At 41.1% G+C, this 14705-nt stretch overlaps 1 protein-coding gene across 1 annotated transcript in view; it reads left to right on the forward strand.

Moving 5' to 3' along the window:
* Nucleotides 1–14705, forward strand: part of ak5 (adenylate kinase 5) — a gene marked incomplete at both ends in the record, with an annotated part of 87396 nt that overhangs the window by 20105 nt on the left and 52586 nt on the right. Inside the window, one exon of the mRNA XM_080725841.1 lies at nucleotides 9314–9505. Within this exon, the coding sequence (XP_080581967.1) occupies nucleotides 9314–9505 (192 nt within the window). The remainder of the gene's footprint in view (nucleotides 1–9313; nucleotides 9506–14705) is intronic.

Below are 14705 nucleotides of genomic sequence, written 5' to 3' on the forward strand. Positions count from 1 at the left end.
CAATTACTATTTAGTAGATGCAAACATACTCCTACGGTGGCACCTGTCAGTGGGGAGTGTTGAGGCTCTAACAGAGTCCAGGGTGAAGAGCTATTCACTTCACCGCGTTGTAGTTTCCTAGCTATCAACTAGGCTTTGTTATGTATTTAGGTGATAGCTAGAAAACTACACCGCGGTGAAGTGAATAGCTCTTCACTCTGGACTCTGATAGAGGCTCAATGGGCAGGAGGAGTAGGATGAAGGCTCCACGTCCTCCTGGTGGGGGCTCCTCACTGGCAGCAGGTGAGCCAGTAGGATACAACAGCTGTGACAACACAGACATGTGTGTGGGAAGGAATTAATTGGCATAACGACTAAATTGGGGAGAGAAAGAGGGTTAAACAATATATACAAAAATAAATTGAGAAAAAAAAGAAGGAAACCAATGACCTGGCATTTGTCTACATACTGTAACATGCTATGTAAATGCCATTTTAGCTTTTGCATAAGCCTGCAGGGTCGTCGAGGCTAGGGCAAGTGCTGCGGCAAGTGCTACATGGTAAAGTGGAGTCTGAAGAGGTGAGTCTTCAAATTACGGCAGAAGATTGGGAGTGAGTCTGCAGTTCTTATTGCAGTGGGGAGTTGGTTGACAGTTTGAGAGCCAGAAGGGAGAAGAGTCTGGGACGTATAGAGTAAATTGAGCAAACATGAGAAAATGTTCTGGTCTGATGAAAACAAGATTGAACACTCGCCTGAATGTCAAGTGTCGTGTCTGGAGGAAACCAGGCACTGTTCTGGGATGTTTTTCGGCAGCAGTCTCTGGGAAACTACAGTCAGGACTGAGGGAAATATGAATGCAGCATGTACAGAGAGATGCTTTTTTTTTCAATAATATTTTTTTATTGATTTTCAAAAGTTATGACAAAAAAAAACAAGACAGACAGCTCAGCTCAGACACGTGAGATGCTTGATGAGTGCTGTGACCTCAGACTTGGGCGAAGGTCCACTAACAGCAGTGATGGAAGAACTAAAAAAATAATGAACACTGCAATGTAGATACGGTATGCTCTGCTTCTGTTACAAGTAGAAGTCCCGTATTTGGCAATTAGGCTCTAATGTAGTCTGACAGCGCATTGTAGGTTCGAGTTCCGTTCCCGATGATCTTTTCAAATGTCCGTAATAAATATAGGGCAGAAGTGCTTTGTGTGTTTTGTAATAATAATGAAAATCTACTGTATGTTCCTCTGAGATGTAGAGGTAGAACTATTGTAAATGTACTTACCGGTAGTTACTTTACACCACTGCCGACCATAACCACAGAGCCAAGATAACAATGGCCTCCCTTTCCCTTTAACATTTAATAAAAGCTCATTTGACTGTCTATCTACTGTATCTCATCATCTCCTCAGCCACATCATGTAAATACCCCTGTAATGCTAGCAGCCATCAGATGTCTAATCTGATGGCTGAGTTGAGTCTGTCTGTTCTTTAGTCCCAAAAGTGAGTGAGGGGACAACAACAATCTCTCCTTCCTATCATGTCACCTGCTTCCTTATTCCACACCAGTTACAGACACACATAGTCAGTCACAAACATACCGACAAGATACACAGATGCATGCCCACGCATTGGTTGATAACTTAATACTTAACCCATTTAGAACGGGTACGCTGTATTGTGTATCATTATTTTATGTTTTAACTATTGAAAAATAGCAGATATACAAGCTCACAGCGCTGCACCGAGTGCCGCGCTGCGAGCTTGTAGATCTGCTATTTTTGAAAAATCTTGAAAATTAGATTTTTTGAAAAACCCTATGTTTCTATGTCAGCAATCTGGCTTAGCCATCGTGAAAGAAACGGTCCTTTTCACTTGAACTGGAGCTCAGTTAGTCTGTTCTTGAGAGACTGCTATGTCAGTGGTTCTCAAACCTTTTCACGTGAAGGACCCCCAAAATGATATGCATTTGGCCACGGACCCCCATCTCAAAACATTTAATTCCAGGGACCACCCAGAAGCAGAATTTGAGTTACAAACGTTCGCTTAAAAAATACATTATATTCAAAGATTTTCACATATTTTCACAACTTTTCAAAAATAGCAGATCTACAAGCTCACAGCGCGGCACTCGGTGCCGCGCTGTGAGCTTGTATATCTGCTATTTTTCACTGGTTAAAGCATTCAATAATTCTAGGCCTAAAAGTTAGTCAGAAATGTAAACAGCACAAGGTAGAGCCAGACATTTAGGCTAAAGGAATAACACAAAAAAGTCCATTGTGGTCCCATGTATTCAATTCATCGACATAGTATACAAATAACACAAAAATACCTACTGTATCATCAACAAATATAAAACACTATATGCACAAAGGGGGGAAAATGTTGTCAGTGAATGTCTCCTCCTTTCTATCGGACAAATTAGTTTACCTCCCCCTGTGGTCTCCTGATTGAATTCTCGGGCCTGTTTTGAAAGAAGGCAGTGATCCACATGTTTTTAAGGGATGGTGTCAGGGCATTCCACACTTTGTGTCAGAGTAGTGGAATGAGAATTTTCCTGTGTTTGTGCTATACTGTAGGTGGGTGGTACAGACACACACTCACATTAGCAAACATCAAGCAAGCAAGCAATCAGTCACTGGTGAGTGGTGACTCAAAGTGACTGAGGGGAATCAGACCTACAGTATGAGACCTGCTACTCCCTCCTCAACACCTTACATTTGATGGAGAAAGTAAACAAATACTATTTATAACATTTAATAACGTTTGTTACATTTTAAACATTTTCTTTCCGATGTTGGCTATAGATAAGATTTCTGTGGATCATTTGAATGTTTTTATTTTAACACAAAATAAATACGGCTGGCCATAACCATTATCTGGATATAAATCAATTGTTTGTAGATACTGAGCGTATCTGTTTTTGAATATATAACAGGATAGAAATAGGTCTTTATTCATTCGTTCATTTTGAATGCTGGCTTTTTACTGACCTCCAACGCTCCTCCCCAATACCTGACTAGGTATAATGAGGAGAAGTTCAAGTTTATATTTTATATTTTGCGCATTTTAGATGATCATAAATATAGAAAATTGAATTTGATGATTTGATTTAACAGTGGGCAAGTTTCCCCTGTAGAACTGGGGAGCGTTGGAGTCTGACTTGATCAGGAGCTGAATTATCGCTGAAAATTTTGCTGCACACAATTACACACCACCGTTTGAACCATTACTATGGTGATTATCAGTGATTCCAGTTGTTTTGAACGCTGAAGAGATTAGATGTGATTAGATGTACCTTTCCCCTCTCTCTGCTGCATAGAGCTTCCATAAATACACTGCAAGCTCCTGAGTGTTTCATTTAACTCTGAAAGACATTTTTCAAACCCAGAGCTAAATTAACACTGAGGATTTTGCTACATAGGGAGAATGAACCCAGGTGATTATCTGACCCACATACAGTACTGCAGTGTCTATGAGATCACAAGCATGGGGGAAAATATTCCCTGTCAAAGGAATACAATTTCAACATTCAGTGAGCTTGGGCAGTGATCCCTCACTGTATTATTCTGTTAAATGCAATTTCAAATTAAGCAATAATTTGATTCCTGTTGAGTCATTGAATTGCCGTGTGAATATGGGTTATAAGGGTTCTGTAAAAATGGAACCAGGCTTCAGGCGTGAGGAAGTTCACTGGAGGTGAATCCCGACGGTAGCGCTATATCTTGTTGTGTTTACAACGGTGTCAGGGTAACCGCTTTAGACAATAGATCATTCAGTCTCTCATGGTGCTTGATTTGCTGCTAACCTCACAGCCAATGGGGAGAAGTTGTAGCATGTCAGATGTCATAAACATCATAGGACTTTCACATAACGAATAACAGAGTAAGCATGTTTGGGCTCTCACGGCATATCTCCATATAAAGTACACCATTATAGAGGAATCCCATTGAGTTGAATGGAAGTATGGTGCAAGCTTGAGGATTATTCGAGCTTCACATGACATTTTGGCTATCCGGACAATAAATACACAACCACACTCGCAATTTCCCAGAATTGCTTCCTAGTTTTACATAATGTTCGTGTCTGCAACAACCATTCCCTTTCCTTATTGCCAGACTCATGAAATGGGTAGGGCTACATAAGCAAATGTCGGTCTGTCCGGGTTTTCTATATAAAGGGTATATATGATGATGACATGATGATGACATGCCTACAAAAGGCATGATGTCATAAATGATGATGACAGACAGGGGGTTGGCAGAACCGGGGTCTGGCACAACCAGGTTGACCTGGTCTAGTTTTATTAGATTTAGCCTAAAGGTCAATAAGATGGAAAATATTGTGTTTTCACTCTGTATTTCTGCGTTTATGCCAGGCTTAAGGACTTAATGGGGAGGTAGAGAGATATAGAGAGATCAGTAGACAAGAGAAAGAGAGAAGGAGAGACAGAGACACAGAGAGACAGAGAATGACAGAGCTAGGGGCGTAACGATACATTTTAATAGCAATTCGATACATATCACAATACATCGTTGACGATACGATACATGGACGATATTGGTTTATTCATGGCGATACGATACGATACGATACGATTCAATGATTTAAAATCGATATAGTATTTTAGAAATTAAATCTGTGTGAAAGGTGTGGATAGTGCAGGTTTTTAAGGGAAACGTGTATTGTTATGGATATAAATAAGTAAACACAGTGATTATCTGCCAAATACATGAACATTGTATATTGACAAACCTGCACCTTGACATGAAACCAGAGATTACACACATTTATCGATAGACCAGTGTAGCTATATGGAAAGGAAAAGTAATTAAACCCCCCTTTTCATTTTTTCTTCTTAAAAATGCTAAATACAATGCACAAGTAGGTAGTATCGATACAATCGATTCTTTGCACTGCCGATTCGATACGATACAAAATCAAACGATACGATTAGATTTTGGCTGTTTTCATTTCGATATACTTTGATTTTTTAAGTTAAAAACGATATTTCGATGCAGTTACTATCTCGTTACACCCCTAGACAGAGCACACGCGGCGATAGAAGATGAAAGGAAATGACAGATGGATGGTGATGAAAAGTGGCAATGATTGCAGTCAAGTACAAAAGCCTGACTGTGTTGGGTCAGCCTCAGAGGTTCCCACAGAGCCAATATAATGGAGCTCCAACTGATTGACTGATTGATTGATTGACTGACCGAGACCCTATGTCTGGTGCTGTTCACACTTCAGACTCAGAGCAGCTGGCGGTAGTTTGCTTGTGTCCCTGTTGCATCCATTAACATCAGGCCTCCACACACCATACATGCTGCTGCTCTGCCCTTTAAAACATCACAGCATCTATTTGGTACGGGCCCAGCCTCCGGGGGCTTCATAACATTTCTAACCCACGCACAGATGCCTCCAAGCATCCCGCTGTCCCTTCATCTTCCCTTCAATCCCTTTCACCTCCGGTTTTTACGCTGTCGAAGGCTGCTAGAGCTACGGTACTCCTATTTATCCACATTTTACACTCTGTGGCTGGCTGGCTGGTTGTCTGGCTGGCCGGCTGGCTGGCTGGCTGACTGGCTGGCTGGGCAGCTGGCTGATGGACTACCTGGATGTCTGTCTGTATCTGCCTGTTTACTTGTCTTTATGTCTGTCTGGCTGCTAGACTGGATGTCTGGCAAGTCTGTCTGTCTGTTTGCCAATCCATCCATTGTGGTGTTAACATCTGAATTATTTTAATGTCCATGTTTGTTTTGTGCATACATGGAATTTGTGTTTGTGTATTTTCAAAACTATTCACAAAATAATTTTTGTTGAAAATATTTGAGCACATTATAAATGACAATACAATAAATCACAATATTTCTCACATTTGCCCATATTTTTTGTTGTTTTTCTTCCTTTCCCATCCCCCCCATTGTTCCATGCTGTCTTTGCAGAGCGCCTGGTTCTCCCAGGTGCACTGCCAGAGATCACAAACACTGTTTCAAAGTCTTTGCTGTAGTTCTTTTTCTCAAAAAACACATTTCAGGGCCGGGGTGTGCGGGTATAATTTTACTGTAGATAAGCATAAAGAAGCAATAGGCTAAATGTGATTTGCAATATACACTGTACAGATATAGACAGTAAAAGCTGGTATAGCATGGTTTAGATTTATAAAGGTCTATGAGATGAGTACACCACTGGACAATTGCCAGTTGGCGAAGGCTTTGTCCTATGTTTTGACTGGATTAAAAGTGAACCGCAGGTCCGCAGAGAGAGCCTTCGGTAAATTGGACATTTAAATAAAACTGCATTAGCTTCCTCCGCCTCTGTGGCCAACTTGAACTGTCAAAACCCCATGGCAAATGCATCTTAGAGTATGAGAGTGGCCGGTAAAAAGATGTTGTGCCTTGAATTATAGAATTAATTGCTGTAGCATTTGTTAGAATAATGCTATGTGTAAAGGGTTTTACTGTCGAGGATGCTGTTGTTATTTTATTATTTATTTCTAGCCTAATACAGCAGATAGGGGTTAGGTGGTTATCTGTACTATAAAAAATTACAGCAGTGGCAGTGCATGAAACATGAACTCTATAAAAAAGCACTGACAAGATAATAGACATTTTTTATGTTGTGCTCAAACCAGCAAGTTTGTGTCAATCTTTGGACTGAGTCATAATAGGCCTGAAATTGTTATGAAGTGAACAGCTTCAAGCAGTTCAGAAGTTCATGAAACAGACACTTGGGTGACATAGTTAAGTTACAGTAAGTGCCTGCCCACCGCCGCGGAGATCGCGGGTTCAAATCCACGGGGTGCATCTGGCTTTGTCAAGCATCTACACCACACAATGCCTCACGGTCACGGTGCGAGGCGTTGTGTGCTTGTAGATCGGCTGTTTTCACTACTTTTGTGCATCGGCCTTGTATGATTTGCGAAAGAACGTACAAATGTGGAGATACGGGATTTCCACCCGACAACGACGATATACTAGTGTTGTTGCTGCTCTTATACCACCATTATTACTGGGGTTGTTGGGGGCCTGACAGTAGCCCCCCGCGGGCCGCAAATGGCCCGTGGGCCGCCTATTGGGGAACTCTGATCTACACAAACACAATGGGGAGGGAAAGTCATTGTACGTAATCCTACGGCTGGGGCGGCACCTGTCAGCATAGCAGGGAGTGTTGGGCGTGAGGAGTAGGACGAGGGCAATACATCCTCCCGGTGGAGGCTCCTCACTGGCAGGTGAGTCAGTATGATACAACAGCAGTTACAACACAGAAATGCATGTAGGGAGGAATTAATTGGCATAACGTACATTGGAGAGAAAAGGGGCCTGCAAAAAAACAAGGAAAAAATGATCTGTAGAGTTAACAAAATTATTCAGGATTCCAATTCAAAAGAAGCACAAAATAGGATGCGTTTTGAGCTTGTAGATCTGCTATTTTTTGCTTCTTTTGTATGAGATACTAGAATGACAAAGTAGGACATAGCAATATGCAATGTGGCCCTCTGGAGTGAAGGTGGAAATATAGTGGCCCTCGCCATCATCAAAGTTGCCCACCCCTGCAATAACATGAATATTGAGATTGACCTAACAACGAACCAAATAAACTGACGCATTTTTACACTTGATTGATTGATTTTTTTTTAATGCTTCTTAACAGCTTGTTCTTTGGAGAGGGTGCAATTAATAACACACATTTCTAAAGGGTATTAGAGAGGAAGACGCTGTGGTTAGGTCAACATCTGCTTGCTTGTGTGCGTGGCGTATTAAATAAAACATTTCACAATAATGAGACTTTCAGCTCTCTTCCTGGCCTTTATAGAGATGCTATCGTTGCCATAATGCCATGCAGCCACTAGAATTTCCATAGTTTTTCTGAGAATAATTACCAGCTGGACTGAAACCGATCTGGAAAGACATTTATGGATACCTTTGAAGATAATGATGGATGTGATGATATTGCATTGGACAATGGTAGCCATGGAAACGGAAACTATGATTTGCAAGATGCCACTATAATCCCAACACTGGGAGCATATATCTCAGGGTGAAAATGCACTGCATGAGTCAGCATTTTTCTCTGTGTTTCTTAATCAAACATACAGAGCGGAGACAAACAAAAACCTTTAAACACCTCTGGTACTTTTTGAGCGGTGGTAAACCGCTCCATAGAGTGGCTGTGTGTGTGTCTGTAGCCACTTTTCCTCAGCGTTTTGCCATAGCAATGTGTTTTCCTCAGCGTTTTGCCATAGCAATATGTGTGTGTGTGTGTGTGTGTGTGTAGCCTGTATTACATCACCAATTACATCCTAGACCTATCTGTAGCCACTTTTTCCTCAGCGTTTTGCCATAGCAATGTGTTTTCCTCAGCGTTTTGCCATAGCAATGTGTGTGTGTGTAGCCTGTATTACATCACCAATTACATCCTAGACCTATATCCTAGTCTGAAGACGTTATGCAAGCACGACCACCGCTCACTTCACATTGGGTGTGATTTTTAAGTTACCGGACGGTGGATGCTCAAGTTAAAAACAACATTTAAACTCGTAATGTAGATGTTGTTCCCTTCCCATTTTAGGCTGAACTTCATAAGATATGAGCGTGCACATCTGAGGTCAGTGGTGCATAGCAAATCATATCTCCATCACTTAGTGGTCAGTCAATGCCCAGGGGTGTCCCACCAAATTCTGGGCCCTGGGTACAAGGATTCACTTGTACCCCTCCCCCCATGAATGTTCTTCATAGAGGGAGGTTTAACCCATTTAGACTGGGAACGCATTAATACACATTATTCTGTGCTTTAACTATTGAAAAATAGCAGATATACAAGCTCACAGCACGGCACCAAGTGCCGTGCTGCGAGCTTGTAGATCTGCTATTTTTGAAAAATCTTGAAGATTTGTGCAAGTCTTTGAATATTTCAAATCCTCCTATGTTTCTATGTCAGTGGTGCTCAAACCTTTTCATGTGAAGGACCCCCAAAATTATATGTATTTGGCCATGGACCCCCATCTCGAAATATTTAGTTTCAGGGACCCCCAGAAGCAAAATTTGAGTTACAAATGTTCGCTTAAAAAATATTATATTCAAAGATTTGCACAAATTTTCATGACTTTTCAAAAATAGCAAATCTACAAGCTTAGTGCCGCGCTGCGAGCTTGTAGATCTGCTATTTTTCAATAGCCTAAGTATAAAATAATTAAGGCCCCTCCACTGGGGCCCTAGTAACTCTTATAATGACGTTTCTATCATCATCATCTTGAGTGTCCGTTTTGTTTTACTTTGTGAACAGAACTGAACAGTGCCTTTTAACAACATCATCGTTATTTCTCTGCCCTTAGATCTGCAGCCCAGACCTTGTGGTGTTTCTGGCCTGTGCCAACCACCGCTTGAAGGGACGCTTAGAGAAGCGCGCAGAGCAGCAGGGGCGGCCGGATGACAACCCCAAGGCCACGGAACGCCGTCTGACCAACTTCAAACAGAACACCATCCCCCTGGTCAAATACTTCCAGGAGAGGGGCCTCATTGTCACGGTAGGCTGACGGTTACCATCTTACGTTTTTGTTTTATTTTTATAATAATTAAAAATTCTTATAGATTGCAATTCCCCAAAAATATAGTGTAGCCTATATAACACAGTGGTTCCCAAACCTTTTAGCTTGAGACCTAAAAGAAATTAGACGTTTGCCTGGGACCCAAACTAGTGAAAATAGCAGATCTACAAGCTCACAACGCGTTGCTTCGTACCACGTTGTAAGCTTGTAGATCGGATAGCACACGTATGTTATCTTCATTATTTATCCATTAGTCAAGTTCTCCTCAGAATGACGTAATCTATCAGTCAAGTTCTCCTCGAAATGACGTAATCTATCAGTCAAGTTCTCTTCAAAATGACGTAAGACACTGCCGACAGTACAAAGGCAGGGCCTTAGCCATTGAGGTGCAGCCAAAGGGTAGATCTTTGTGCCCATACATGGTGTTACATGCGAGCCCACACTGTATCGTAGGAACAGTATTTCTAGTTATATATAATTTCTTTGAATTTATGGAATTTATTAGATGTGTTTTTTGGGGGAGGGGAAACTCCTTTCAAATATATTTTTTTAATGTAGGAAAATAAAATGGTATATTTACTCGAGTCGTGAGTGATAAAAATGTGTCCATGACCCACAAATGGGTCCCGACCCACTGTCTGGGAACAGATGGGTGGGGACTGAGGGACAAACAACCCCCATCCACCACTCAATCTGTGCCCCCCTGCAGGTGGATTGCCTATGTTTACAGTTTACAGTTTAGGCATTTAGCAGACGCCTTTAATCCAAAGCGACTTACAATAAGCAGATAAAAACATCACAATAATAAACAGGATAATATGTCAATACATCAACAGCAATATAACAAATGCAACTGGATATCTATCTAGGAAACTAAATAATCAGTCAAGAAAAGGTTCTAAAAACCTAAAAACAAATGCTGACTAGCTTCATGTATGGTCATTGAGTGTTTCAGTAGTGCTAAGGGTTTAGGTGGAGTCTGAAAAGGTGAGAGACTCCACCTAAACCCTTAGCACTACTGAAACACCTAAAACACCCCAGGCACCAGGGCACATGCGAGCATTAGGTTTTCTCTTTGTGAGATACACGTTAATGCTGCTGTTCCGAGCCATTAGGAGCCATTTGTCCATTCTCTGAGTTTGGTAGGCAAAATTGATCCTTCTGTACATTCAGGGTCAGCACTGACTACTACAGCACAACATCAAACAGAACTAGAGATACTGTTCCTACGAAACAGTGTGGTAACAGTGTGCTAACTGTCATGTGAAGCTCAACCAATACTCCAGCTAACACCACTCCAAATTTTCCACACCCCATTGGCATTGGTCTCGCCTAAAGTTTAAAAGTAACAGTATAACCTACCGTAAGTTTCCATATGGGTTTCTGTTGGCATGTCAGTGTCACAATCTTTCTGTTGCTCTTATTTTGTAGTAATGTTCTGTGTATTCTGTAGTGCTATTTGCATATGAGTGCCATAGGTTCTGTTTCTGTTCCTAGTAGAGTTAGTCTCCAGAACCTGTCCTGGGGCGGGGGGTATTTTCTATTGATAGGACAGTAGACTGACAGGAGATGGGGAGAGAGATGGGGAGTGACACACAGCAAAGGTCGTCTGGATCGGGATTCGAACCCGTGACGCTGGCATTGCAGCCTAGGGTGCCTTGTTTGTGATCTTCTGCGTGTCTTACTAACACTGGATTTTGTCTTCCCCTTTTTGGACTGCTCGTTAATTAAACTTACTGAACTCAAGCTGTTCTCCCTCCACTCATCTGCATTGGGTCCGGTTGAAATTTATTTATTATGAGCAACATCCAAACAACCTATCTTGCAAGGACTCCGACAGGGATTCCAATTAACATGAAGGGGAAAAAAATGTGGTCAGCTGAACCTCAGATCTCAGCCCCCGTTGTTTACTTTGATACGGGTGATGTTGCATGCGGCTGATGTCCGTCCCTCTCTTTAGAGTGAAAAAGTGAAATTGCTGGCGAGCTAAACAACACAGTGAATCCCAATGTGATGGTGCGGCATATATCCATTCTTATGGTTGTTGTGAAAGAAAGATTACCTTCTTCTGAGCGGCATATATTCATTCCTCTGCTCTCTGTTTCTGAAATATTCTGCATGATATGCTAATGGGTTGCTGTACACAAAAACATGTACACATACGTACGCACACGTACACACACACGCACACGCACACGCACACGCATACGTACACACTCTCTCTCTCCTAGCTGGCCACAACAATAACTTGTTAGTATGCCATCTCTGCCTCTGTGCGGTTGCATGGTTACACATGAATATTGAGAATTTACCTCTATTTGTGCTATATTCTTCTATTGTAAGATCAGGTGAGACTCATCTGAAATGGTGGATTAAATTCATCTCACGTATCATGATGACACACTCTGTAGTATACATCCAAGACTTATCAGTCTTAGTTCCTTGTGGTTCTTACCATATTCCAGTGACTGCTTGCTTCGTCATACTGTACAGACTGTAGTCTGTAGTCATTCTGAATGTATTGACTAACAGGAAAAAGTCAAATGGTTGGCTGGTTAGAAGAATTTAGACTATTTATTTGTAGTATACAGAAATGATTGGTGGTACCTGTAGTTGGCTCACCTTTTTTTAACCGCAGCGCTTTTGTGTGCAGCACTTTGGTTGACTACGGCTGTTTTTTAATGTTTGTGACTGTGTACTGTGTGTGTGTGTGTGTGTGTGTGTGTGTGTGTGTGTGTGTGTGTGTGTGTGTGTGTGTGTGTGTGTGTGTGTGTGTGTGTGTGTGTGTGTGTGTGTGTGCATGCGTGCGTGTGCGAGCGAGCGAGCGCAACATAAATTGCAACCATAACTTGGTGGGAATGATCAGTAGACTATCAAGGGCCGCATGCATATTCTAGGGGGAACATTCGCCAAAGTTAGCAGATCACGACGCATTGTACGTTTTTGACAAAACATTTGGTGTATAAGGGAAAAAGCTATCCAAGTACAGTAAGCAAGTTGTACTCAAGTCCGTTTCTCCAACAATACAGTAGAGGGTTTAAGTGCTTACGTTTTAGGTCAAAAGGGCAATGGTCAAGGATCATCGATCGAGTGACAGCGAAGAAGAGATCGATTGGGGGCAGGGTTTGCAACCTCAGGTGCATTGATTTTGTGCTGCATTTCCTTTAAAGGTAATAATCTTAAAGGGAAACCACCTGCATAGTTATGAGACTGAATCTTCCAAATTATTGATGCACAGACACGGTTACCAGTGGTCCTTCTTGCTGTATGTGTGGAGGGGGGGTTCCAATATAATATATTGTATAAAATACAAATACAAAATCGGTGCTCACTTTGCTTGGTATCAAACACGATACACGTGCATATCTCCTTATATGGGCCGTTCTGTCCGTGACATCAGCTGTGGTGATGTCGGCAAAAATCTCCTTGCGCATTAGAAAGACAGCATGAGTCACCACAAGCTGGAACATGGGTTAAAAAGAGTTTTATGTAGGAGGGAGGCATGTCTGATAAAATTAATATGAAATATCTACTGTATTTTTGAGCAAAGATTGTCTGGGGTGCATACAAAAGCCTGGGTCGATATTAAAATGACCCTAAAAGTTTTTTAAAGTGAAAAGAGTTTAAAGGAGCTATAGTCAACTTTTTCTTGAAAAACGGATGCTAAAATAAAAATAATGTTTCGAAAATATTTTGTAAAAAAATAAAAGCTTCATATATGTGTTTACCACAAAAAAAATTACCACAAAAAGTGTAAAATAATGATAAAATAATCATTTTGACCATTGTCAGACGACACTTTGTTTACATTCTAGTCTATAGACTAGGATGTAAACAAAGTGTCGGCCCTACAATGAAAAAGTTGACTATAGCTCCTTTAATGTTCAGTATGCACAAAAAATTGTCTTGCCTGTCACCATGATGTCAGTTGGGGTCATTGTCAGCCTTTAACAGGACCACTTTTCTTTCCCCATTATGCACACGCTCCCCTGAGTGATTTGGCCACATGAAAGCTTTATCTGCTGTGTCAGTGCTGTTCCACTTTTCATATTCCTCTAGCATGGCGTTGTGACTAAATTGTAACATTATATTTCCTCAAGGAGAAAACCCTCAAATTGTCTGTGCAATCACACATCGCTTGACACCATGAAAATCGAAGGTGAACACATTCTGAAGCACTCTTAAAAGCAATGCTTTGACAGATGACATCTGCATCGCACTCTATGGCAATTCTTAGACAGGAATGAAGGAAAAAATGTCTCCCCAATTTAAGTGTTTCTGTTGAACCAGTCTTTAAGCTGTGAGAGGATTGTCTTCAATTGAATTCTAGTTAATAGAAGATGAAAATATCTTTCTTTCGTGCTAAAAGCAAGCAGGTATAATGTGCCAGTATGCTCATGTGTCAAAAGTAGCCTGATTGTTTTTCATGGGGCTTTCTCCCAGTGGAAAGCTGAAAAAATATTTTTTAAATGCCACAGTATAACCTGTATACCTTAATAACATTTCTCAGTAAAGCGTTGAAATGAAAGAGTTCTATCCATTGGAAATATTTTCCTCCCATAATAAAATGTATAACTAAAGCAAAATTCACAATTCAATTGACTACTACTATTGCAGTACTTCTGCTTCAGCTGAAATGGAATTCACCTGTCAATGCCCATGTCTATTTCTGACAAATTACATAGCAGCCCTATATAATTGCTCACTAATTGAGACATACTGTGAAACTGCCTTACAAGTAATGTACAAATAATACAGTTGATATGTCAAGATATCACAGGTCCCCCCCCTCCCCCCATTTGATTCTCCTCCAACTTGCCTCATATGCCATTTAAATAGCAGTGCACATACAGGTGCACCTGGCTCTCTTAAAAGCAATGGGAAACGACAATGATAGGTTTAATTTATGTTAAACCCAAACTACAACCATGGCTAATTCAGGGAATTACATCCTGTGCCTTGCAGCGTATTTGCAACTAGGAACTAGGAGAATCGGTGTGGGCCCAATGTGTAGCTTTGACATACCAGCTACAGTAGGCTTGGATACATATTTTTTAATTGATCCCATCGACCTAAACTAGATCAACTCATAACATAACATTTAAATGAAATTGTATGCAGAGACAAAAAAGGCACTCGTGCATTTGTCTGGCTCTGGCTAAGTACAGTATCAATCAGA

The sequence above is a fragment of the Nannobrachium achirus genome, assembly GCF_963921795.1.
Source record: "Nannobrachium achirus genome assembly, chromosome: 5".
NCBI lineage: Eukaryota > Metazoa > Chordata > Actinopteri > Myctophiformes > Myctophidae > Nannobrachium > Nannobrachium achirus.